Raw genomic sequence first — 25954 nt, forward strand, 5'->3', positions numbered from 1 at the left:
GGCCTGAAGAGAACTCCATATTCTCTCACTCAGTTCCTGTGGTAGGAACCCTGACCGCCATTTTTTGAGTCCCCCCCAATACCTTTTTAGACATTTTAGTGCTGACCCAGAGGCTTGCCTCCTCAGCAAGCTTCCTGGAGTCGGTAAGCTTGCTATCAATCAGGTGTTGGCACAGCTCTAGAAAACAAGTATCGCAAATGTGCTCCTTTAAAAACAAGTTGCACAACCCTTCATAATCATTAACTTTGCTGCCCTTCACCCAGCCCTTCAGTGTTTTACCAGCATAGTCCAAGAAATCCATCCATGTTTGGGTAGGGAGTTTGTGATTGGCCCTGAACCGTTGCCTGTACTTCTCAGGGGTCAGCCCAAACTTTCTGACTGAAATGACATTTATGGCAGTGTACTTTATTTGGTCGGCCACCTCTATTGTTAGGAGTGTGTCTCTCTTTACTGTGGGTATGTACAGCTATCAACTACCCCCCAGACCTCCTCTGCGAACCTGTGCACTTTCAAAGCCACATCATAGGCTGCCAACCATTCATCTATGTCATCCCCCACTCTATAACTGGGCACCATATCTTTAGGGATGTGTAATCTGGACTCATCTGAAGACACTGCAAGTATGCTGCCACAAATATTGTTGTTGCTGGACCCCACTTGGAGAGCTGTAATGTCCAGTTCTCTGAGCCTCAGCTTAGGGGCTATCTTCCTTTCCTCCATGGCTATCCACTTATTTTCTAGAGCTTGCTCCTTCTCAAGCTCAGCAAGATCAAGAGTCTGTTCCTTGTCCTTATCCATCTTCGCAAGCTCTAGCTTTAGTTTTTCTTTCCTTCCTCCTGTTCTCCAGCTCCACTGGGTACAGGTTCTTTGATGACACACTTCTGTCTGGTTTAGAGTGGCGTTCCAGTCCTGGGAGAAAATTGCCCCATCCCTCAGTAGGCCTCATGACAGGACCCTCTGTCAGGTCCCACTCACATCCTTCCTCAGAGTGGGATCCCTTATCCTCATCCACTTCTCCTTCTGGATAGGCTGCTGTCCATGCTCTTAAGGCTGTCTGAAGCTCTGCCTTCTTGGCTCTTCACTTATGGAACACCCTTCTCTCTTGGCAGAACCCCTTGACTGGACATCTATTTATGCCTCCAGATTGGCCAGCTCAAAATCCATATTGCCAGGTAGGACCACAGACATTGCAGAAAAAAATGGGGCTTAGGCAAACGGACTTTGGAAAAATCAAAAGATGTTAGAACCGGGGAGAATTAAAAAAGGCTTGAATTTGTCTGAGTATAGAGCTGTAGTGCACAATGAGTTACTATATGGTATTGCAGAAATACAAGTCCTATCCTCACCGCTGATCACAAGTGTTAGAAATGGGACACACTGGCAAGGCAGGAACCACCACTCTAGTCGGGGTAAGCTAGATAAACACTAAAAGATAACCTGTGCTCACCCTTTGGCACAGAGTGGTCAAGATTATCTGAAGAGGCAATGTGTCAAGTATTTGTGGAACACACACACATAGTAACACAATGAATGAATCACAAAAGGTCTCCACACAGGTTTAGAAAAATGTATTCTAAAATTCTGAACAAAATGACAAAAATCCTTTGTATACAAGTTAAGATATTGAATTTTAAAGGAATAGAAGCAAGTAGCGCTAAAAAGGTTATTTTAAGTTGCGCTGAACCGGGGCAAAGTCGAAGTTTGGGCTGACTGCGATGGAGCGCCAGCCAGCTACAGGACGCACGCAGGCCCCGGCGAACAAAGCACCTTTCCTAGTCGCAAATAGTGAGATGTGTCGATCTTGAGGCCTGCAGGTGTAGAATGTGTATATCTTCTCCACCCACTGAATGCGATGCATCAGTTCCGCAGATGGGTGCCACAGTCGAGATGCATCAAGCGATGTGCTGGATTCAGTCACACAATCAAGGAGATGCATTTATCTCACCAAGCTGCAGGAGCAGCAATACGCTGTCTGATGCGCTGATCTCCAGAGGCAAAGCTGATGGTGATGCACCAGTTTTATGCCCGCAACCTGGTCGATGCACCGGTTCTGCTACACAAAGATAGGATATTCGTCTAAATCAGTGCTGCAAGTATCTGGGCCACTTCCAGTGAGCCAGGCACAGGAGCAAGGGTAGAGACGTTGATGTCCCTGAGTCTCAAGCAACAGGAGGCAAGCCAGCAAGGTCTTGGAGATCACTTGGAGTAGAGGCAGAGTCCAGTTCTCATTCAGCAGTCAGCGAGTAGCGGGCGGGTAGCAGGGCAGCAAACAGAACAGCAGGCCTTCCAGATCAGCAGTAGTGGTGTCCAGACTTTTAGCTTTTTACCTCTTGTTTTTGCTGATTCTTTTTGTTGGCCTTGGTACTCAGAGCATTTTACCACTGTTAACCAGCGCTAAAGTGCATGTGTTTCTCCCCTAAACATGATGACATTGGTTCATACTGGATTGGCATATTTGATGTACTGGTAAGTCTCATGTAAAGTGGCATACCATATACCCAGGAACTGTGCCTAAAATCCTACTAGTGGACCTGCAGCACTAATTGTACCATCCACATAAGTAGCCTCTCAAACCTGTCTCAGGCCTGCTAGTGCAGTGCCTTTGTTTACAGTTTACTGCCACCACGACATGGCATTTTAAACTACTTGCCAAGCCTTAAACTCCCCATTTATTACATACAAGTTCCCATAAGGTAGGCCCTTAGTTACCCAGAGGGCTGGTTGCCATGTAAGTAAAAGGTAGGATGTGTGTGTTTGATCTTTACATGTCCTGATAGTGACAAACACCCAACTTATTTTTTCACCATCTATCAGTCAATCAGATATCTTACAAAGCGCAACTACTCATTTGTGAGGGTCTCAAGGCGCTGAGTGTGAGCTGGGGGTGGATATGCGGTTGAGTCTAAGAGCCAGGTCTTGAGGTCCTTCCTGAATTGCGGCAGCGATGGTGATGGCTTGAGGTGCAGAGGCAAAGTTTTTGCGGCGAGGTAGGAGAAGGATCTTCCTCCAGCCGTGGTCTTGCGCATCCATGGGATAGTGGCCACTCAGGTGGGTTGAGTGGAGATGCCTGGTGGGAGCTTGAAGGAGAAGCAGTGGTTGAGGTATGCAGGTCTGGCATTGTGGAAGGCTTTGTAGGCATGCGTGAGGAGCTTGAAGGTGATTCTTCTATTGACAGGTTTCTCAGGTGGCTGTTGATGTGGCTGGGGTGTGGGATGTTCAGATGTGGCTGGCGGAGGCGTTCTGGACGTACAGCAGTTTTTTTTAGGAGTTTCTGTGTGGTGCCAGCATAGGGTGCATTGCCATAGTCGATTCTGCTGATGAAATGTGCATGGGTGACTGTTTTCCTGGACTCAGTGGTGGTCAACTTGAAGAAGAAGCAGGAGGAGCTTGTAGAAGCAGGGTGACATCACAGCGTTGATTTGGTGGTTCATAGAAAGGAGGAGTCTAGGAAGATGCTGAGGTTTGGTGCTTGGTCCTATGTGGGGGGTTCTGAGCACTGTGGGCCACCAGGAGTCTTCTCAGGCAAAGCGGGAGCTGCCCAGAATGAGGACTTTGGTCTTTTCTGAGTTAAGCTTGAGGCAGCTGTCCTTCATCCAGGTGCCGACTGCCTTCATCCTGTTGTGGAAGTTGCTCTTGGCGGCTGTGGGTTTGTTTGTGAGGGAGAGAATCAGCTGGGTGTTGTCGGCGTAGGAGACAATGTTGAGTTTGTCTCTTCTGATGATAGCTGCAAGCGGGTCTATTGTGAGGCCTACCCCTAACATAGGCTTGCATTGGGAATTCCTTAATACACTTTTAAGCAGTAATTCCTGATCAGGGAGAAGAAGCTTTTTCATGTGTCATATTTTTTTAATGGTAATGATGCATCCTCCTTACTGGTGCAGTTGGATTTAACATTGCTGTCTTAGAAATGCCACTTTTAGAAAGTTGACATTTCTCTGCACGTATTGCTCTATGTGGCTGACAGCCTGTCTCCAATACACATCTGGGATGGGTGACAGCTGCACTTTATGCATTCCCTCTAGACAGCAACAACACAGGAAGGATAAGTGTGTCTGAGTACCCATCTACATATATCTGTATTCTGAAGCCTGGCCTGTGCAGAATAAAAGGGAGGGGCTAACACTTCACTTCGATAGACCGTGTCCTGTTGACACACAAAGGACTGATTACCCAGCACAGATAGCCTGGTAGATAGAACTGGGTTGCAAGGTATCATTTTGCATTTCAGAGAGGGTCTTTGAAGTCACCACCCCTCCCCCCACATCAAAGACACTTTTGGGTATAAGGACTGGGTCTCTGACCCCCTGAAATCAGACACAGCCAGAAAAGATGCTGTGCTGCTTGAAAGACTCAACTGTTGAACTGGAAGGCCTGCTTTTCTGATTGTTGCCCTGTTGCCTGCTGATCTCTGACTCCGCTGAAAGAGAGCAGGACTCTGCCTTCACTCCAAGTGATCTCAAAGGGTTTGTCGGCTTGACTCCTGTTACTTGAAACTCAGGGATATCAGTCTCAACCCCTTCTCCTATGCCTGGCTCACTCGAAGCGGGCCATAAACGTAGAACATGGATTTAGATGCATCTTCTGTCTGCATGTAGCAGAACAGGCGCATCGACCGGTTTGCATGAGTAAAATCGGTGCATTGCCTTGTAATTAACGCTATGCCTCCAGAGATCGACACATTAGACAGCTTATCAATGCCACTGCAGCTTAGTTAGATTAAGGCATCCCCTCGACTGCGTGGCAGAATCCGGCTCATCACTCATTGTTTGTGATCAGAAAAGGTACTTCGTTCACTGGGGCGTTCGTGGGTCCTGTACCAGGCTGACGCTCCATCATAGTCAGCCTGAACTTTGATTCTGCCCTGGTCCAGCACAACCTAAAGTAACCTTTTTGGTGCTGCTTGCTAGCACTTTACAGCATTTATTCCTTCAAAGTTCAATATCTCAACTTTTATACATTGAATTTTTGTCGTTTTGGTCTTGCTTTGTGTATAGTATAATAATCTTTTTTTATAAACCTGTGGAGTCTTTTTGTGGAGTATTCATTGTGTTTCTGTGGGTTTGCTGCAAACATTATTTACACTTTGCCTCTTTAGAGAATACTGACTGCTCTGTGCCAAGCTACCAGAGGATGAGCACAGGTTATCTTTTAGTGTGTATCCAGCTTACCCTGACTAGAGTGGTGGCTCCTGCCTGGCCTTGATGTATACCTCAGCGAATCAGCTATCCCATCGCTAACATATATAGATTCTTTTGGCGGTTCACAGTAAATTGTTTTTGCAGAGATGGTTGTTGTTTGTGTAGCAGTGGCACCTTGTTGAAGATGGTGTTTGTACAACATACTCTAACTCAATACTTGATGTAGTTGGTATGAAGTGTAAAGCTAGAGAAACCACAGTCTTGTCAATCACCGTAGTAGAGTCAATGATATAAACACAGCTGTCCTGTTCCTCTGGCCTTCAAAAACAATTGACTGAAAGAGCTAATGAAGCATCTAAGGGGAAATATTTATGTTGCGATAAATGTATAACATTTCTTGTGGGTAAAAAGATTAAGTAAATAACTGCATGTATAATTTTCCCAGTCCATGTTTGTTATCCAAATTGTATTTCCAGTGGTATACCTCTCTACAGTCTCCTACCTACTCAAACATGGCAAACCACTAGGGGCCAGATGTACGACCAGTGTAAATTGCGACTCGCAATTTGCGCTCCATTGCGAGTTCCAAATTGTGAGTTGCAATTTAAATGTACAACAGTGTCAGAGACACTAATTGTGATTCCCAATGGGGTCGCAATATGCGAGCCTCATGAATATTAATGAGGCACTCGCAATTTGCAACCCCATTGGAAATGGCTGGCCCTCTCAGGGATGGTGGCCTGCTGGGCTCTGCAGACCTCCATGTCTGGGACTGCTTTTCAATAAAACAGTTTTTTTTTTAAATGCAGCCCATTTTCCTTAAAGGAAAATGGGATGCAAAGGAAAATGGGATGCATTTAAAAAATAAAAAAAAATTAATGTTTTCGTTTAATTTTTTAAGGGCAGATAGTGGTCCCTGGGACCACTGCCTGCCCCTAAAAAATATTTTCCCCTGCATTTGCAAAGGGTAGTGTGTGCCCTGGGGACCCCTTCCCACCCTCTTGAAGAGGGCAGTAAATTGCAAGCATTTTGCAACCGCAATTGCGGTCGCAAAACATTCGTACATGGCTTGTGAGTCGCAATTAGGAAGGGAACGCCGCTTCCTAATAGCGAGTCTCAAAACACTATTTTGTTAGTGTTATTACTTGTTAGTGTTGTTAGCTACTTTCAACAGTGTTAGTACATGGCCCTCTATCGTCCATCCCCCCATGCATACACCTCATCTGAGACCTGTCTTTGAAACTTAAAATAGCTCTGAGTCAGTTCAAAAGCAACACAAATTACTCCCAAAACCTGATCATTTGCCGATGCTCCCTATCCCCTTGCTTTTACAATCAACAATCTCCTTGCCACTTACTCAGTCCAGACTCTCAGCATCAGATGTTGTCTAGCCCCTCTCCTCTAAGATAACAAATATATGAATCATTGTTGAGGTGTTCATCTCAACCTCATTAATCTTACCCACATGTGGAACATTATGTATTCAAACACTTCCTACACATTTCATCTCTAATAATCTTATTAACTCCTTTCAATCTATTTTTCAAACTTTCTACTCTACAGAGAGAATAGTTTGCCACATCAGTCAACTCCTCAGCTCTTTAAGCATTACAAGTCAAATTTTCAACTTGTTCTTTCTGTCCATACTTGTCCTGAGTAATGAAGGCTATTGCTATAGCTTACTGTTGTCCCCAATTCATTATTCACCTTGCTTAGGTCACATCGCACACTAGTGTTAAAAAACACTGTTATGGCCTTATTTACAGAGACATTGTCAGTATGTAAAGCATTTTGATCGGAAAACTCCAATTCACTCTTTCAAAAATTATGAACATTAATACAAATTCCAAGCTGAACGAACACATGAATGCAAAATATACAACTTGCCACTGTGTTTCAACAAATAATTTGGGGGCAGATTTATGTTAGACTTGCGCCACTTTTACACCGCCGTTGCGTCACTTTTGTGACGCAGCGGCGGCATAAACCCTGCGCCACGTTGCGCCCCATTTACATCGTGACGCATCTATGGAGATGAGTCACGGTGTAAAGCCCTGCGCCACATTAAACCTGCGTCAGGTTTAAGGTATGTAGGAAGGGCGTTCCATCGGAAAAAGCCTCGGAAAATTGACGCAGTGAAATCTACAAGGTTTCACTCAGTCACTTTTCCGACGCTGCTGCGTCAAAACCTTGGCCTGCTTGAAGCAGTATATAAGAAAATGGTCCCAGCACAATAATGCTTGAAAGGCAAAATCAGATGCAAAATCAAAAATTAGTAATAAACAATTAGATAATGCAAGAGTGTTATTTAATCACACGAAGCAAATGATCATTTTTTTAATTAAAGCAACAATTTACAAACAATAAAAGAGAAAAAACGTTGGGGTGCCCAACTGGGTGAAAGGAGGGTGAGGAAGGTGATTTGAGTGAGGTAATAGGGCAAGTGACATAAAACATTAAACAATATCACAATCGAATTGTTAGGCATGTTGCTCAATGCCACATAATCACAGAGGAATGCTTCATTCAGTATACAGTCATTTGTACGGCCATATACAATAGAACAAACACAGTGCACATTGCACTATTGATGGTACTGGCATATATGGTATGTCGACGTTTCGACCCCTTAACCCATGTAGGTTAGTTCAGGTCCTTACTGACGGGGTCTTCCTCAGGTCAAGGGTGTGGGTGTAACGAGGGGGGCACCTAAAGATAAGATAAGGATTAAGTCAGGTCCAAGAACGAAAATTAAATGGACGAGTACATAGGGATAAGTCACTATCTTTACCGTATTGAGGGTGAAAGCCTATTAGGTACAAACTTTGCGTCAAGGACACTAGGGCTCCAAGGCTCCAGGATAGGTGGGAGTGACAAACACCTGAAATAATAAGGTGTCACTAAATGGGTGGTCCGAGGGAAAACTTACTTAATAGTTGGATTGAAAGTTTTAGTCAGAATATAATCCACTTACTTAATAGAAGTCCAATTCTCCCAAATTTCACAAGGCAGTAATCAATGCTGCGTGGATAACCGTGGTCAAACCATCAGTAAAAAATGGTGAAGTGAATCACAGTTTGGCCTCTAAATGTTAAAAAAAGGGGGGGAGGAAACTAGAGAGACGGAGGACGCTCAATGCACAGGTCACAAAGCAAATATCTAAAACTGATACATTAATTAAAAATGAAATGCATGTTGCATATGGCAGGGCCTAATAGAGAGAAGGCCGACTTAATTGCAGGAGATATTAGTCAAAAATGGGGGGGAGGAAAATATACATTATTTCGCGATCCACAGAGCTACTGAGAAGTGAAAATTAGTCCAAATATAGGCTGCTTACGCGCATTGTGTACCAACTGAAGGTTGGCTAGTACTGAAAAGGTAACGCGCTTGTCCAAGGGGACTGAAAAAACCCTTTGTTGGATATGTCACAATAAAACACGGAGTTCGGAGGGAATCATAGTGGCGCTTAACCAAGTGGCGTGGTCCAGACATCGCCTTGACAGAAAAGCAATGAAAGGCGGCTCCCGCCCAAGTAATCCCAAATTAATATAAATAGTGCGATAGGGGTGACAAAGTATCCGTGTTCGTATACAAGAGCCCAGCAAAGTGGTCAAGATTGCACACACCGAAACGAACGGGGAACAATGAGGGCAGGCGTAAGGCATGATGCAGCATGTTAGTTATGGGCAGCCCCTAAACATTGCTGGAGTTGCGTTGTGCTTGCGACACGACTCCAGCAATGCGCCGCCCTTACGCCATCAGATGCGTCACGCATCTGTTGATCCTTGCGCCACGATGCGCTGCATTGTAAATGCGGCGCATTTGTGATCGCGCAAGGGTACACTTGCGTGACGCCTTTCCTGGCGCATCCCTGCTGATTTGCAGGGATGCGCCAGGAAACATAAATATGCCCCTTGGTTTCCAGGATGTTCAAGGTGAAGTCACAAAAACTTTGCAGGCGTCCTTCCTTTTTCAAGAGATTCAAGGTTGAATGTTGAAGTCCAATGTGGGATGTGTCCAAGAGTTGGTTTATTATTTTCCCTTACATGATTGTATGGACAGTTGAGAACCTCATGAAATGTTAATCTTTCTACACTGACAATATATTTTTCACTTGTACTTATTATTGTTAAAGTAAAATGACTCGCTGTTTTAACTGTTCTAAAATGACAAAGATAACACTTTTTGTTACCTAGTTTACATTTGCAGCATAAATAAGCGGTGAATTTAGAACGCTGCTGTTAAATTTTCAAACACTGTTCTTTGTTTCATTCTTTTCTTAAAGGCACCTGCATGGTCAATTGACTTACTGAACATACCCCAAGGAAGTAATGACAGACTTGTATCCTTTTGTGACACTGTAAAAAGGTAAGAATAAAAACATACATGTTGTGTGACTGAAAATGGAAAACATTTTCAGCAAAATCATTTTAATGATGTGTTGAACCTCGTTCATTATTTTGTAAGTGAAAACATTGAATATAAATGTATTAATGTTTTTTCATTGACTAGCAGAATACCCTTGTTTTTTGGGAGGGGCACTATCATATTAAGTATTTCATCATTTGATTCTCAAGCAACCATCTCGTTCCTCCTAGCTTTCTATACCTCCCTTCTCATTGCTGCTTTACATATTCACACCATTTCTCCGTCACCGTTTTGTTCAGAGATTCTTAGAGGTATTTGCTTTTTCCTTCATTCTATTCATAGCCGGGAGAAAATAAAATGCCAGCAATTTTGTGATTACAGTGTATTTTACACCAATCCTCTTGAAACCTTCTCACCCACTCCTCAGATTTTTTATCAAGGCAAGCTAATTTTAGGGCCTACTGACTGACCCCTTTTGGCGAGAAGACAAAGAACTGGTGTTTTCTTCCCCCAGAAATTGAATGAGCAATAAAGATACCTTTTAAATCTTGTTTTTAGCTTGTCTCATTTGCTCTGCATTTAAAGACAGAGGTCAAATGTCAGTGTATGTCTTCTCACGCTTTGCTGCTTGTTAATCCATAAGGTTGGTGTTTGCTTTTCTTTCTCTGATTGCAAAGTTAAAGGATTTTGTAAAATGGACTGTCTGAAAATTGTGCTGTACAGCATGTGAAATTAAAGGCTGTAGAGCATAAGCTTTTTTTCCTTATGCACAACATTTATATAGCTTGTAAATGAACTGTACAAACATTTCAAAATATATTTTGGGACTTTAGGAAATCATACATTTTTTTGTAATTCTGTGTGATGGTGATAAAGATTTTAATAGGATCAAAAGAAATCAGAACACTTGATTTGGTGATGTGCAAATGATAAATATTCTTGCAGAAACCCAGCCAATTTCCACACACTATATAGTTTTATTAGTAAAACTGAGTGGACGTTTTTGTGGCCATTTCAGTGAAAATGAGCTGTCTGTAAATGAAAGTATGCTACCACGTCATGCTTTAGCAATCTATTTTTTAAAAGTGAGACCTTATAAACATGATCTGAAAAAACATTCTTGTCTCTGTCCTGATGACCACGCTATTCATGAACTCAAGAGACAGTCAGGGGTGCTATATGTAGGCCAGATTCTAATTATACAAGGAGCAAAAGTTTAGTCTATAAAATCTAGGGGAGGGCGGAGTTGGAGTAGTTTCCTTCTGCTGAAGACTTCAGAATTACATGAAAATTCCCTGAGAGGACAGAGTGGGCACAGCTATCTACATCTACAGTGCAGACATCTCATTGCCCTTAAATAGGTAGGCAATGGAACTGAGGGGTATGCACGGCAGTGAAGTGCAGTACATACCCCTCGATGCCCTTACATAACTATGTAGGGTCACTGAAGGGTATCCACTCCAGTGCTCCCTCTGAGCCATGTTTAAAAACCATACCCGGGTACTCCTGAAGAGTGTAAAGTGCCAAGCCAGCATACACCTTCAGCACTGACCACTAGATTACAGCACACACATGCCATAATTCTGCTCGCACACCTCATAGTTGGTAGACACCGTGTCATGGATAAGAAATTTCCCCTGTCATTTCCTAACAAGGAGGGCTAGTTCTGCATTCTACTGTCAGGCAGTTCCGTCAGGGCGCAAGGTGGAATTGAAGGAAGGCAGACTTACTAGTGCTCTCCAGGCTGTCACTGTCCCCTGAGTACTTAGCCACCACCTCTTCAAACTGTTTTTGCTTGAAGAGCTTATTGCCTGGTTATTGAGAGTCACTGCCCTGAGCCACAGCCAGCTGGTGGGGCCATTCTTAGCCACTGCTGTACCTAGAGCGGCACTCTGTTACTCTGTTTGCTTGGAGCAGGCGTTCCTCGCAATGTCAGCTTCCTTCTGACACTGGGCCTTCTGTTCCCTTTGCCGAGCTCGCTCTCAACCTTCTCCCTCGGACTCTAGCAGGGGCGGCTCCTCCATAATGGCGGAGGAGCTTCGCCCCACTAGTCAGAGAAAAGTGAAAGGATAAACAAACAATATCATTTTAGTTTTCTTTGACTGATTCTGACATGCGTGCAGGCCGGGCCATGAAAGGCAGATGGTGGCACTTAGAAGTGCGCATGTATGCTTGGTTGGTCGTCCTGGATTTCTTCAAGATGAGTGATTCTACAGCTGGGTTGGAGAAATGCTGCAGGCTCACAGTCAACATCTGAGCAGCAGAGCAGGCCGTTCAGACCAATCTTGGTGCTGTTCTCTGAGAGTTGTATTCACAGCACAGTTGTTTTATAATAGAGCACAATCGTTTTAATAAATATTGTAAACTGTTCTCGTGTCATTGTTTTCTTTCTTATGGTCCTGCATGAGTGAGAAAATTGAAATCTGTTTCCACGGTTCCCTGAGAGGACTAAGGAGTTGTGTTCTAGGGTGCCAACTTTCATATTACTCTGGGAGGGTTAGGAGGGCAGGTAAGACACAAGGAGCTAGTCAAGATTGGGGTTCTGATGTGGTATGGTGACTCAGTCCATAAATACTGACTTTCTGTGATACCATGCGTAGTTCTGTTTACACAGAATCCTTGCAACAATTGGTTCCTTGCTAGAGAGGGTTATGGTCTGTCTCGATCCACAGCTATGCTGGATCTGAAAGACATGAGGTAGTAACCATGCACAATAGACAAAATAAATACGAATGATTTATTGTAAATATTATCCATTATTACTCAAATTAATAAAATATGGGGCAATGTTGAAATGAAAATACAAAATTGAGTATTTAAATCGTTTTACTTATTATTAGACCTAGCATATTTTGGCATGGTTTCCCCTGTCTTTTTGCTTCTGACCTCCTATTTTTGACTGTGTACTGACTTCTGTTTTTGCTGGCTTTAAGACTCTGGGAACTTGACGACTACTGACCAGTGCTCACATGCAAGTGTTCTGCGACTAAAACCTGATGGTTTTTCCATGGTTGGATTATTTGATTTACTAGCAATTCCCTAGTACATGGCAGCATCTGTTCCCCAGAGACAGTAACTTGAATGCTACTAGTGAGCCAGGCATCACTGAATGTGCCGCCAGATGAATAGCCTTGCAAACCTGTCTCGGGTCTGCCCTTGCATTGCCTGAGTGTTCAATTTTAAACTACCATTTCAACCTGGCAAATGCACCCACTTGCTAGTCCCAAACCTTCCCTTTTATTATATGTAAGGGACAACCTCAGTAGCCCTATTGCAGGGTGCACTGTATTTCAGAGGTAGGACATGTACTTATGAGTTTTACATGTTCTTGTAGTGCTAAACTGCTAAACTCGCTTCACTACAGCTGCCAAGTAACATCGTACCAGTGTATCTTCCAATTGGGAATAGATAGAAAATTGGAGTTTAGTGTTTCTGGGCTCATAATTTAAAAACACATATTTTAGTGAATGTGATTTTTTTGCAGGTCTGAAAATGACCCTTTTAGAAAGTTATCGAGTATAGATGCCTACAAGAGATTTTATTAAACAAACAATATCATTCTTTTTGACAATTATTGATGAATGCTCTAATAATAGCATCAAAAATTGAAATTTGTACCATGAATTCCCCAAATCAATGGTGAATCAATATGCTAGCACAAAAAAATTATAACTGCGTGTTTTTATTTTTTGTATTAATTTATAACCAAAAAATGAAATTCTAGGGTGCATGTATATCTCATATATACAAAGGCAACAGAAGCCAAATTCACATGATCTAGTTTCTCATTATCACCAATGTAGTTAAACCCATTTCAAAGTATAGTCATTTTGGAAACAGCCTATATATACAACATTAATTTCCTAGACATAGAATTTCTTTGATAAGATAGAAAATGAGTTGATGCGTCTATATTTCGGTCTTTTATGTTGTCCATCTAACAGACCATCTTCAGGACATTGTATTCATATGTAGCACAAAGAACCTTTGATAAGTGGTTCAATCAGAGCATTTGTTGGTTATTGGTCAATCAAGATGTTAGGCCTTGCTTTTATGCTCCGTACGATGTGCTCAATAGAGCCACTTTTAGATAATGACTCAATATTAAAATTATATCCATGTCGGAACGTGCCACAAGACTCTACCTGAACTTTTCCTGCTCGCCGCCTAAGATCGGCGTGTCTGTTTGGCGATTGTAGGCATCTCTACTCGATAACTTTAATCACCCAAGCCCAGAAGGGAATACTGGGTAACTCAATTGCTAATAATACTTTAAGAAAGTTGGCATTTTCATACTTAACCATTCTGTGCCTCTCCCAGTCCCAAGAATACATGTCGGGGTTGGATGACAGTTAGGCTTTGTAAATTCGCAACAGACAGTACCACACAAAGGGAGATGAGTTGTGCCCTGAATATTATGATGATCCATTATCAGTTTGATGAGCCTTCCTGAGTTAGAGTGGTGGGAGGAGATGACACTCGCACCTGTATAGGGCTTTGTCTGTCCCCACACAAAGGTCTCCATCCCCTCTATTGTCTGGAGCCACGGCCATAAAGGGCAGAGTCTTGTGTACTGCAAAGACCTTTCTTTGAAGTCTCCCTCCTTCAAAGGTTGGAATGTGTATAAGTAATGGAACTCTGAGACCATATAGAAGGAACACTTCTGAACTTAGGACACTCTGCCAGGAAGAAGAGCTGTTGGGCTGCCTTGAGGGACTGACACTTTTCTGTTTGTTTTGCTGTGTTGGCCTGCTGCCTGATGCTTTGACTTTCCTCTCTACATGGTGATTTCTGAACTTTCTTCAAGGGCTTAAGTTGAGCTTGCCTCCTGTTGGCAGTCTCAGGACAATCAACGACTTAAAACATTAGTACCTGGTGCATCTGCTTAGAGCCCTACTTGCCAAGTGGTGCCAATTCCAGTTCCTGGGCCCTTGCAAGTGAGTTTCTGTGCTACAAGAAGAAACTGACGCTGAGCAACTCTAGAAACAGCAGCTGTCTGTAATTCTAACACCTTGCCACTGCCTGCATTGAAGCCATTGTCCCCGCTCTACGCAATGACAGCGACTTACAATGCAGGCTCCAACATTGTAACATCTCCTCTGAATAATCGCCACTGCAGGAGTCCCAAGCACCACGCCATGGAGGTCTGTGACCCACTGTTCCACGCCATAGCTGTGGTCCTGTGGTTTGACCTCAACACCATGACACCAAGACCACGCAGGTTAACCGACAATTTTCTCTTTGATGCCCCACAGCAGTAATAAACCGAAGTATCGCATCTGCAACCAACGCATAACCTCCCCTAGTGTTAATGGCTCCGCAACCCTGCAACACCTCCACGATCTGACGCCTCACTTGCTATACCGATGATGCACCTTCTTTGTGTAACTCACTGGCCCGAGAGCCAATGTGCCAACGACCCTGCACAGCAGTAACAAACCAATGCATCACCTGCTTTTGCTGCACCTCACTTTCCCTGCACCTCTCATCATCGTTTAGTTTTGACATATCCAAGGTACTGTGCTGGGACCTTCCTGACTCCTGTATCTGGCCCATATTCTCTCGCGGTTAGACCGAACTTGCCATGTCTCTTACTCGCCTACATGGAAGTACCACAGAAGGGTTTTGGCTTCAGCCCTTTTGAGCTTCTATATGGGCACCATGTGAGAAGGCCTCTCAGTTTAGTAAAGGAAGGCTGGGATTAGCTCCTAGGAAGCCACCCCAGGATGTATTTAGTTACATGCTGGCCTTTCGAAACCAGACCGCCCGCTTCTGGGAACTCATCCAGTAGACTATGGAAGCTAGCCAGGAGGATACGAAATGCTAGTGTGACCAGAATCCCACACTGGTTGAGTTTCAGCCTAGTCAGAAGGTGTGGGTGATGGCTTCCATAGAGCCCCGTGGTCTACAAGACCACTGATCTGGGTCATTTGAGGTGAAGGAGCGCAAGAGCGATGTCATCTACCTGGTGGGCATGCATTTTAGGAAACCTTTGAGGGTCCTACACATGAACCGCCTCAAACCACATTTTGACAGGTCTGAATTGACCAAGTTGTTGGGATGGAAGAGGAGAGTGAATCTCTCCTCGACCTCCTGACTTCTAAGGAGCAAGATGGGTCAGTAGAGAGTGTGATCCTCTCCCCTACTCTGACCCTAGATCACTAGCTGCTGGGACAGTTTGACCCTCTGTTCTCATTCATCCCTGGAGTCACCCAATGGTGTACCCATATTTTGACCCTGGGAACAGCCTGCCTGTTAAGCACAAGTCTTACAGATTGTTTGACAGAGTGAGGAACAGCCTCAAGGAGGAAGTCACTAAAATGCTGGGGTTAGGGGTCATTGATCCCTCCAACAGTCCTTAGTCCAGTCCAGTGGTTTTGGTCCACAAGGCTTCCCCACCCGGTGTCACCCCTGAACTGCAATTCTATGTTGACTACCTTTTGGCTCAATGCCATCACCAAGACTGATTTGCAACCAATCCCCTGAGCTGATGAGTTTGTTGATCGGCCATGAGCTGCCAAGATCCTCAGCACGTTTGAGCTAACATCTGGGTAGCTGCGTATTGCCTTGACTGGAGGGGGGACACAAGAGAGGTCAGCATTCTCAACACCTGAAGGGCACTACCAGTTCTGTGTCATGCCTTTTCAGTAGAAGAACGCTCCTGCCACATTCCAGAGGTTGGTCAACCTGGTTCTAGTTGGATTGGAGAACTGTAATGCCTCCTACCTTGATGACATTGCAGTCTTCAGCTCTAGTAGGGCGGACCATATGTCCCACTTTCAGGACGTGTTGAAGGCCCTACAGAGTGCAGGTCTCCCTATCAAGGCCAGTAAGTGCCAGATAGGGAAGGGGTCTGTGGTGTCCTTGGAACACCTGGTAGGAAGTGGCAAGATGAAGCCCCTACAGCCAAAGATTGGCACCATTATGGCTTGGGCACCCTCTAAGACCCAAACGGAAGTAAGAGCCTTCTTAGGTCTCACTGGTTACTACAGGATATTCGTCAAGGGATATGGCACCTTTGTTGCCCCCTTGACAGAGATGACTTCCAAGAAGCAGCCCCATCAGGTGATCTGGATAGAGGCATGCCAGACGGCTTTTGATAGCCTGAAGGAGACCATGTGCATGGTACCATTGCTCCTGGCTCCTGATTTCTCCAAGAAATTTGTGGTGCAGGCTGATGGCTCAGAGTATGGTATGGGAGCTGAGTTGTCACAGCTAAACAAAGAGGGCCTAGATCAACCTGTATCCTTTATTAGTAGGAGGTTACTTCCCAGGGAATAGATGTTGAGTGCAATAGAAAAGGAAGCTTTTGCTGTGGTCTGGGCAGTGAAGAAATTAAGACCCTACATCTGGGTTCAAACAAACCACAGGCCCCTTAGATGGGATGGGTAATGCAGATGAGGGGTGAGAATCCTAAAATGTTGAGGTGGTCCATCTCCCTACAAGGATTGGACTTTACGGTCGCACACCGCCCTGGTACAGAAAACACCAGCACTTATGGTCTTTCCAGGTCCTTCCGCCTTAGTGAAGAAAACTCCCAAGAGGTTGGATAGCCCTCCCCACTTTCAGCTGGGGGGTCACATGTTAGACATGGCATGTTTTGGCATGGTTTCCCCAGTCTTTTTGCTTCTTACGTCCTATTTTTGACTTTGTGCTGACGTTAGTTTTTGCTGGCTTTAGGACTCTGGGTGCTTGACTACTGCTGGTCAGTGCTCAAGTGCAAATTCTCAGTGTCTAAAACCTGATGGTAAGTGTTTTCTCAATGATTGGTGTATTTGATTTATGGGTAAGTACCTCACACATTTGTGCCCTGGGGCCAGTAACTCAACTGCTACTAGTGGGCCTGCATCACTGATTGTGCTACCCACATGAATAGCCTTACAAAGATGTCTCAGGCCTTCCCTCGCAGTGCCTGTGTGTGCAGTGGTAAACTGCCATTTCAACTTGGCAGATGGGACCTCCCCTTTCATTATATGTATGACACCCCTAATGGTAAGTCCCCAGTAGCCCTATGGACAGTGTGCAGTGTATTTAAGAGAAACTTGTGAGTTTGACATGTCCTGGGAGTGAAAAACTTCTAACTTGGTTTTCACGACAGCAAGGTCTATCTATCCTATAGGTTAGCATTGGAGCTGCCTGGTAACCTCATACCAGTGTGTCTTTCAATTGGGAATAGATAGAAAATTGGAATTTGGTGTCTCTGGACTCACAATTTGAAAACACATATTTTAGTGAGGATGGTTTTTAGATTGCAGGTCTGAGAATGCCACTTTCAGAAAGTTATCATTGTCTTACTCAACAATTGTGTGCCTTTGCCTAGCTCTAGAATACATGTATAGGTTGAATGATAGTTGGGCTTTGTGAATTCACTCTAGACAGTCACACATAGAGGGAGCTGAGGTGTGCTCTGCATATCCTGACTGATGGTCCATCACTAGGCTGATGAACCTTCCTGGGGCAGAGTGGTGAGAGGAGCTGAAACTCGCACCTGAATAGGGATGTGCCTGTCCCCACACAAAGAAGTCTCCATCCCCCATAGTGTGTCTGGAGCCAGGGCCAGGAAGGGTCACGTTCACTAAAAAGACCTTTCTTTGAAGTCTCCCTACTTCCAAGGTTAGAATGGGTATAAGTACTGGACCTCTGACACCACATCGGAGGTACACTTCTGGACTGAGGATATTCTGCCAGCAAGAAGAGCTGTTAAGCTGCCATGAGGGACTGCCACTTTGCTGAGTTGGCCTGCTGCTTCTGTGCTGGGAGTGAGCGGACTGGTTTTCTCTCTCTACATCCTACTTTCTAAAGTTTCTCCAAGGGCTAGAGTTGAGCTTGCATCTAGTTAGGTGTGTCAGGACCATCAAAGACTTCACCTGTAGTACCTGGGCTCATTTGCTGAGAGCCCTATTTGCCAAGTAGTGCCATTTCCAATTCCTGGGCCCTTGAAAGTGAGTTTTTGTGCTACAAGAAGAAACCAATGCCGAGCAACTCCGGAACCAGCACCTGTCTGCCATTCTGACTCCATGACGCTGCCTTCCCTGAAGCTGTGTTTCCTGCTCGGCGCAACGATCACGACTTACAAAGCAAGCTCCGATGCCACTGCTGCGTCTCTGAAAGATTGCCACTACAGGAGTCCTGAGCACCACGCCACCAAGGTCCGTCACCAACTGCTCCGATGCCAAATCTGTGGCCCAGTGGTTTGATCTCAATACCCCGAAACCGAGGCCTCGTGGCTTTACTGCAAACTTCATCATCGATACTGCACAGCGGTAAGGAACCGCAAAATCGCACCTACAACTGATGCATCACCTCCCCTGCGCCTCGCAACGTCCCCATGAGTTAGCTGCTCAACGTCCCTGCACCACCTCCAGGAACTGACGCCTCACCTCCTTTGTGCAACACACCGTCCCCGAGTGACAACATGCCAGAGAACTGTACAGCAGTAAGGAATCGACCTATCGCCTGCTTTTGCCACACCTCACCTCCCCTGCACCTTGCATCATCGTTGAGTTTTGGCATATCCAAGGTACCGTGCTGGGGTCTGCCTGACTCCTGTATCAGGCCCACATTCCCTCATGGTCAGACTGATCTTGTGGATATGTCCTGGTCATGCACAACTCAATAGCCCCAGTCAGAGCTTTTGTTTCCTAAGAAGAAGAACTTTACTTAATATTGAAAACTTCATAACTTGATTTGTGTATGTTTATTAGATAAATATTGACTATTTTGTTGAACTGGTGTGGAGCACTTTTGTGGTGTTTTCACTGTGTCACTGGGGGTGCATGTACAAATACTTTACACATTGCCTCTGGGGAAAAGCCTGACTGCTCTTGACAGGGTAATAAGGGGGTGAGCGTGGGTTGTTCATGGTGTGTACCTTACCCAGACTAGTGTGATGGTCCCCATTTGAACAGGGAGCAAACCATGGCCAATTATAGACCCTGTTTCTAAATTGTATAATACAATATTATATAGATAAAATAACATGACATACATACACTATAAATCTAATTTAAACCTGAATACCATATATACAGATATTAAAATACAGTCATTACATACAATTCAATAACGTAATGACTTTCTTCTTCACCAAATGTATCTACCATAAAAAGTAATATCTATCCAATTGGTTCCTCATTAAAAGGTTAAAACATTCAGCACTTCAATTTTAATTTGTATTTACAATTATCAGCTCATGTCATAGCTTATAAATATTTTCCACCTATTCGTTATATCACAAACAATAGCTTGTCTCAGGTTTTCAGTCTTATGTAAAAAAAAAAAATCTTGGGGGTCCAATGTTCTGCTGTCACCAATTCATTCGCCCTCTTCAACCTTACTATTTGTTACTCAATTTATGTCATTGCTTTAATCATTTTGACCTAATATATTTTTTGTTCTGGTGTTCACAAGATCTCCTGTTCTTAACTATCTGGAATCTTGCTATGTGATCAAGCCACAAAATATCATTTTGGACAACACTTGATAATGCTAGACCACACTGAAGCATGCCTCCTGATTCTCCTTGACCTTTCTTCAACCTTTGACACTGTCAACCACGACAATCTCTTATCCAGCCTTTAACACAGGATGGGCTTTTCAAGGCCGATATTGTGATGGTTTACTTCCTTCCTCCATAATAGATCACAAATAGTCAAGATAAAGCAATCCCATACCCAGCCCTCCTCAGTCTCTATGGGGGTTCCACAGGGGTCGGCACTATCACCGATAGTCTTCAATTTATTCCTAGAACCTTTGGCAAATGCTCTGAATGCCGCGATCATCCTCTTCCATATGTATGCGGTTGACATTCAACTTTATCTGAAAATCACCTCCCCTTAAGACTTTGTCTCGCTCAACTCTACCCTTTTGGATAATCAAAACTGGCTAACTGACAACCACCTCATGCTCAACACCTCCAAAACAGAATTCCTTCTCATTGTTCTGCCTAATCACACCCACAGTATCAACCAATGGCTGAAACATCTTACGGCTTTCAACTGTACTCCCCACATTATCGACTCGGCAAAATCCCTCGGAATCACACTGGATAAGCACCTGAGCATGCAGAATCATATTAGCAATTAAGGCAAGTGGGCTAAACACCAGATTAACACATTAAGGAATCTAAAACCTTTCCTTCGACATGAGGATTTCAAGATGGCGGTGCAAGCTGTGGTGTTGCCTAGGTTAGACTATGGTAGTTCCACGCTTTGTGGACTTCCCAAATATAGCTTGGCCCCACTAAAAGCATCCATTAATAATGCAGCTAGACTGCTCACTGGTTCAAAAAGAAACAAGCACATCTCCCCATCGCTCAAGTCCCTAAACTGGCTACCATATGAGGCAAGAATACAGCTAAAGATAGCCCTACATCCCAAGACTCCCACGTATCTGGCTAAAAAACTAGAACTATCTGAAGGTTGCAGACAGTCAAGAAATGCAAGTTTATGGCGCTTAAAACCACAGCTCTTCCACAAAATGAGAACATGCCACTGAGCCTTCTCAGGCTCTGCCCCAAAGATCTGGAACTCTCTTCCTCCAGAAGTCCGACAAATTTCCTCCACAACTACGACTAGGAAGTAAAAAAAATCCTAATGGCTAAGTTCCTGCCTTTAACAGCTCTGGCCCACTGCTCATTGAATGCCACTTGATTAACAATGAGATTGCTGGGCACATTTGAATCCCAGCATTCGCCTGCCATGCCCATTTATGTAGTGAAGATTATCGAATACTCTTCTCCATGGTCTGTATTCCACATACCTTAACTATGTTGCACGACTATCTTGTTGTATTATGTATACTCTTGTATAAACTATAAAAAATGTAAAGCACTCGGATACTCGCCTGGGTTAAGTTCGCGCTATATATAACTTTCAAAATAAATAAATAAACACCTCTCCTTCTACCAGGAACTGTAAAACAATGAAAAAGGACACACCTATCATTTAAAGTTACACCCAGTATACAGCCTCACAGTTTTCCAGGCTTGTTACTCCTGTGTAATGGAAAGATATGATAAATGATTTGTTTGCATTTCACATTTGGCATCTTGTTTACATATGACTCATCTAATTTCATTAAGTTCCTTAATTCCTTCTGTGATTAGTAAAGTCTTCAAATAGTAAAAGAGAACACCCTTTTTTGTGGTCACCCCCAAAGGTTTTGCTGGATTTTATTGCTGGTGTATGGACTCTGAACCACACGTTCATCTAGTGCCTTGTGTAGGTGCTCTGACCCCTAAAATATTTGTACAATTGTCTAATCCCTGATTGGCATAGTTAAGTACCAACTATATGATACTGTGTATACCCAGGGCCTGTAAGTTAAATTTCACTACTGAATTGCAGCTCAGACAGTGCCACCACTAAACTGACAAAGTAAAAGCATGTTTTCAGGCCTACCCCTGCAGCTAGAGTGTGCAGTTTAAAATCGCAAATTCGACCTGGCAAAAGAAACCCTTTGCCGTGCCTAAGTTGTTGTTTTTGATGCTTATTATTTACCCCTAAGGTAGGACCTAGATGCCCATGAGGAGTGGTTCATGGCATATTTAAAATGTAGGTTATGTATAATTGTTTTTTTGCATGTCTTGGCAGGGAAACATTTCCAAAGTTGTTTTTCACTATAACAAAGTTGGCTTATGGGAATAGCTAGACCCATGGTTCAAGGACTCAAAACAATAGGAATTTAAAATCCAATCTGTTGGTAAAGTTGAATTTTAAATTAATATTTGGAAAAGTCCACTTTTAGAAAGTTGGCTTTTTTCTGCCTAAAGCCTCTAGTAGTCTTTTCAGAGGTAATACCCCAACTGTCACTTGGCAGTGTGAATGGCTCACAAAAAAGGGAGAAAAATGACCATGGCAACTGCACATGCTTCAAAGGGGCATCCCCTGTTACAGACAGATGTACCTCACACTTAGGGCAGCGCAGCCACTGCCCAAGAAGCCAGAGTGGCACCAGTCCCAGTGGGGGGGGGGGGGCTGTTCCAGAACTGGGTGTTGTTCATTTCCTTAGCCACACCTCAGGTGTTTGCCCAGAGCTCTGACTAGAGGAAGAAAGACTCTGCCAGTTTGGATTTTGGCAGAACAGGGCACTGTGGGATTGTTTAAGGTCACACTCCCCAGAAATTATATCAAAGTGGATACGATTGCCCCAGGGACCTTTTCCCCAATTTTCCTCTACCTACATGCTAGAGCCAAACATAAATGTGGTACCCCTGTGCACCTTCTTCAGAATATCTGTGTACCTGTCAAAGACAATAAAAGGCACGTACTTGCTGGTGAACCTGTGTAGAGAGACCCTAAGGGCTGGACCTGCTCTCACTTGTACCCAGGTCTGAGAAGTAGACTCCAAGCTTCTTTTGGCTGACTTCCTGTTAAGCTACAGGGAAACAAAAGCTGCAAGAAGCCCACCTGCCTAAAGAGGCCAACTGAGAAATTCAAACTGGGCCTGCTCTGGAACCTGCTGGCGGCTTACCTTGGAGTTTGTCCTGCCTCACCAGTGGTGATCTTAATGTCCTAAGGGCCTTTTGATGAGTGTCGGAGTGTACTCCTGCTGCCTAATCCTAAAATATGAGACTTGGAAAGTTTTCAAAGATTTTTGCCAAAAGAACCAGAGGCTACCACCGAACCACTGCAGACGATGAACTGCTAGTCAGGCTCATCTTGCTTGTTTAACCCATTGAAAGGATCCTAAATTTCAAAAAATGTTTCTAAGTCTGAACGTAGAGGACTTCACTGAGACAGCACCAAGCAGCACCCCACCACTCACACCTTCCTAGGCCTGATCTTCGGGGTTACCCCACTTGAAGTTTTCTCGTCTTCAACAATGCAAAGCATAAAAAAACTCCTGCTGAGGCCAAGGTCCTGCACTGCAGTTGGCTGCCATCAACAAGTCCTTCTTCAGATCCAAATGGCCCCCGGCCTACAGAAGAAGATTTTCTCTAAGAAAATTTTAACTAAAAATGCACCTTTTCGCCATAAAATAGCACTACTTTTGGTTGTTAGTAACTTGCAAGTCACCGAGCCATGTAATTTCAAAAAACCTTTTGAGCCTCCCATATTGCTTAAGGGTTGGGTAAATAATTTATCCCACTTCTCCAATAAGACAAAACCCATTGGACATATAGGGCCTCATGTAGGTAGCGTACCAGTTACCACTTCTTAAATACCGAGCCGTACCGACTCGGTATTTAAGAAGTGGTAACTTGTATGTAGGTAATGAGTCGGTAATTTTTACCGATTCGTTACTAGTCGGTAATTACCGAATCGGTATTTACCGATTTGGTAATGAGGCATACCTTCCCATTGATGGGAAGGTATGCCTCATTACCGAATCGGTAAATACCGATTCGGTAATGGGGGGAACACATACAAGGGTGGCAGGGTGTCACATTGACACCCTGTTGCACCCCTGATTCGGCCATGTGTGCACATGTGGCACACATACATGCCCTAAGGGCATGTATGTATGCCACATTGCACACTGCTACGCGCGTAAAAATGCATTTACACATACATTCATTATTTACCACCAACTATAAGTTGGTGGTAAATACCGACTCATAAACACACACACACACTCCCCCTACATCTCGATTTTGCTTTCGGAATTTACCGAATCGGTAAAATTACCGATTCGGAAAAGTTACCGATTCGGTAACATTACCGATTCGGTATTATTACCGAATCGGTAATTTTACCGATTCGGTAAATTCCGAAAGCAAAATATGTCCCCCTACATACCAATGGCCAAAATACCGGTCGGTAACGGTATAATTACCGAAAATCGGCCGTTACCGACCGGTATTTGGCTACCTACATGAGGCCCATAGTGTACTGATCTCTAATCCCTTTCACTCCAACTTCTTGCAATCATTTAAAAAAGGAGTCAATGCCAAAGAGTGAAGAGACTGAAAAGATGTTCATCGGTGTAGGTGAAGTCTCATTGGTGAGGCAGTGTAATTGGAAATGATGGACATAATTATTCCAGTTAGCCTGTTTAAAGTCAGACCACTCTATTAGAAATCCACAAAACCTAGTTAGCATGCATAGACTCTGTTACTGGTAATCCATTAATACAGTTTACTAAGTCACTAAGGGCCACATGTATCAAACATTTTTTGTGTTCGCAAACGGACTGATTCTCAGTATCGGCCCGATTGCGAATGCTAAAAAAATGCTTTTCACATGTAACAAACTCTATTTTGCGATCCGGTAACCTGTTACCGAATCACAAAATAGGTTTGCGATTCAGTATTTGGAAGGGGCGTGTTTAGGGTGTCCCTTCCAAATACCAAATCTTAACAATATGTATGTATGTTTTGTGACTGTGAATGCTGTCGCAAAACATTCGCAATTTAGATCCAACTTCAAGTTGGTGGTAACCCATTCACAAATGGGATGGGGTCCCCAAGGGACCCCTTCACTTTTGGGAATGGTAGTGAAAACCTTTTTTAAGAAAAGGCAGTGGTCCTTTTCATTTTTGTTTTTTAAACGCAACCTGTTTTCCGTTAATGAAAGTGGGCTGCACTTAAAAATAAAAATGCTTGCTTTATTTACAAGCAATCATGGTCATGGTGTTCTGCTGACCCCAGCAGGCCACCATACCTGTGATTTTAGGGATTCCTAGGGGACCGCAAATGCGGCCTACCTCATTAATATTAAAGAGGTAGGTCGATTTGCGAGCCCCTACGTATCGCTAGGGTTTCATACATTTGGAATAGTGATTACCTAATTTTTGATTCACTGAAAATCGCAATTAGGTAATCGCTATTCCAAATCTTGATACATGTGGCCCTAAGCGTTCTCTCAGTGGCCCTAGAAGGGAGAAAGTGTTCTTTTGTACACTTTTGAGCAACTGCCAAATCAGATTCTGAGAATTGAAATGAAAATATGCAAGGAAAAATACCCTTCAAATGGGACATCCTATCACTATATTCCCATCAAAGGTAAAGTGCTAGAAAAGAGACCACGATGGCACGCAAGGAAACAAAGACAAATTAATGCACTAAAATACATTTATCAGCCCTTCCTTTCGATAAAGACACACCAAAGATGAAAATCATACAGACTCAGTCTAAAGTTCAATCACTCAAATCCAGCACAAATGATGAACACAAGTGGACTGATGCAAAATACATTCTGGAACAAACAAAGTAGCAAGTTACAATAAACAGTGCTGCCGAGATTTAACAAAACTCACTACCACATAACGGATGAAAGACCGGATCTCTTTCCCAATTTCCTTTTTCGGATGGTTATGAAAAACATAAATTCATGTGACCCTTACTCCTGGACGATTTACATTCCACCATATTGGTTTCTCACCTTCCTGCTTCCTTATGTGTAACCACTATTTAAATTTGTCTCCTGCCTTTGTGAAGCATGTGTACATTTTTATTACTCATTGCTGTATCTAACAAAGAAACCGATTCAACATTGATAGCT

General features: G+C 43.7%; 1 protein-coding gene across 11 annotated transcripts in view; it reads left to right on the plus strand.

Moving 5' to 3' along the window:
* The window catches only part of PIK3C2G (phosphatidylinositol-4-phosphate 3-kinase catalytic subunit type 2 gamma), a 2048585-nt gene that overhangs the window by 221096 nt on the left and 1801535 nt on the right, over positions 1-25954 (plus strand). For all 11 annotated transcript variants that reach the window (XM_085652678.1, XM_085652687.1, XM_085652677.1 and 8 more), the window contains one exon: positions 9427-9509. In XM_085652678.1, the coding sequence (XP_085508804.1) occupies positions 9427-9509 (83 nt within the window). The remainder of the gene's footprint in view (positions 1-9426; positions 9510-25954) is intronic.

The sequence above is a fragment of the Triturus cristatus genome, chromosome 4_1, assembly GCF_964204655.1.
Source record: "Triturus cristatus chromosome 4_1, aTriCri1.1, whole genome shotgun sequence".
Classification (NCBI taxonomy): domain Eukaryota; kingdom Metazoa; phylum Chordata; class Amphibia; order Caudata; family Salamandridae; genus Triturus; species Triturus cristatus.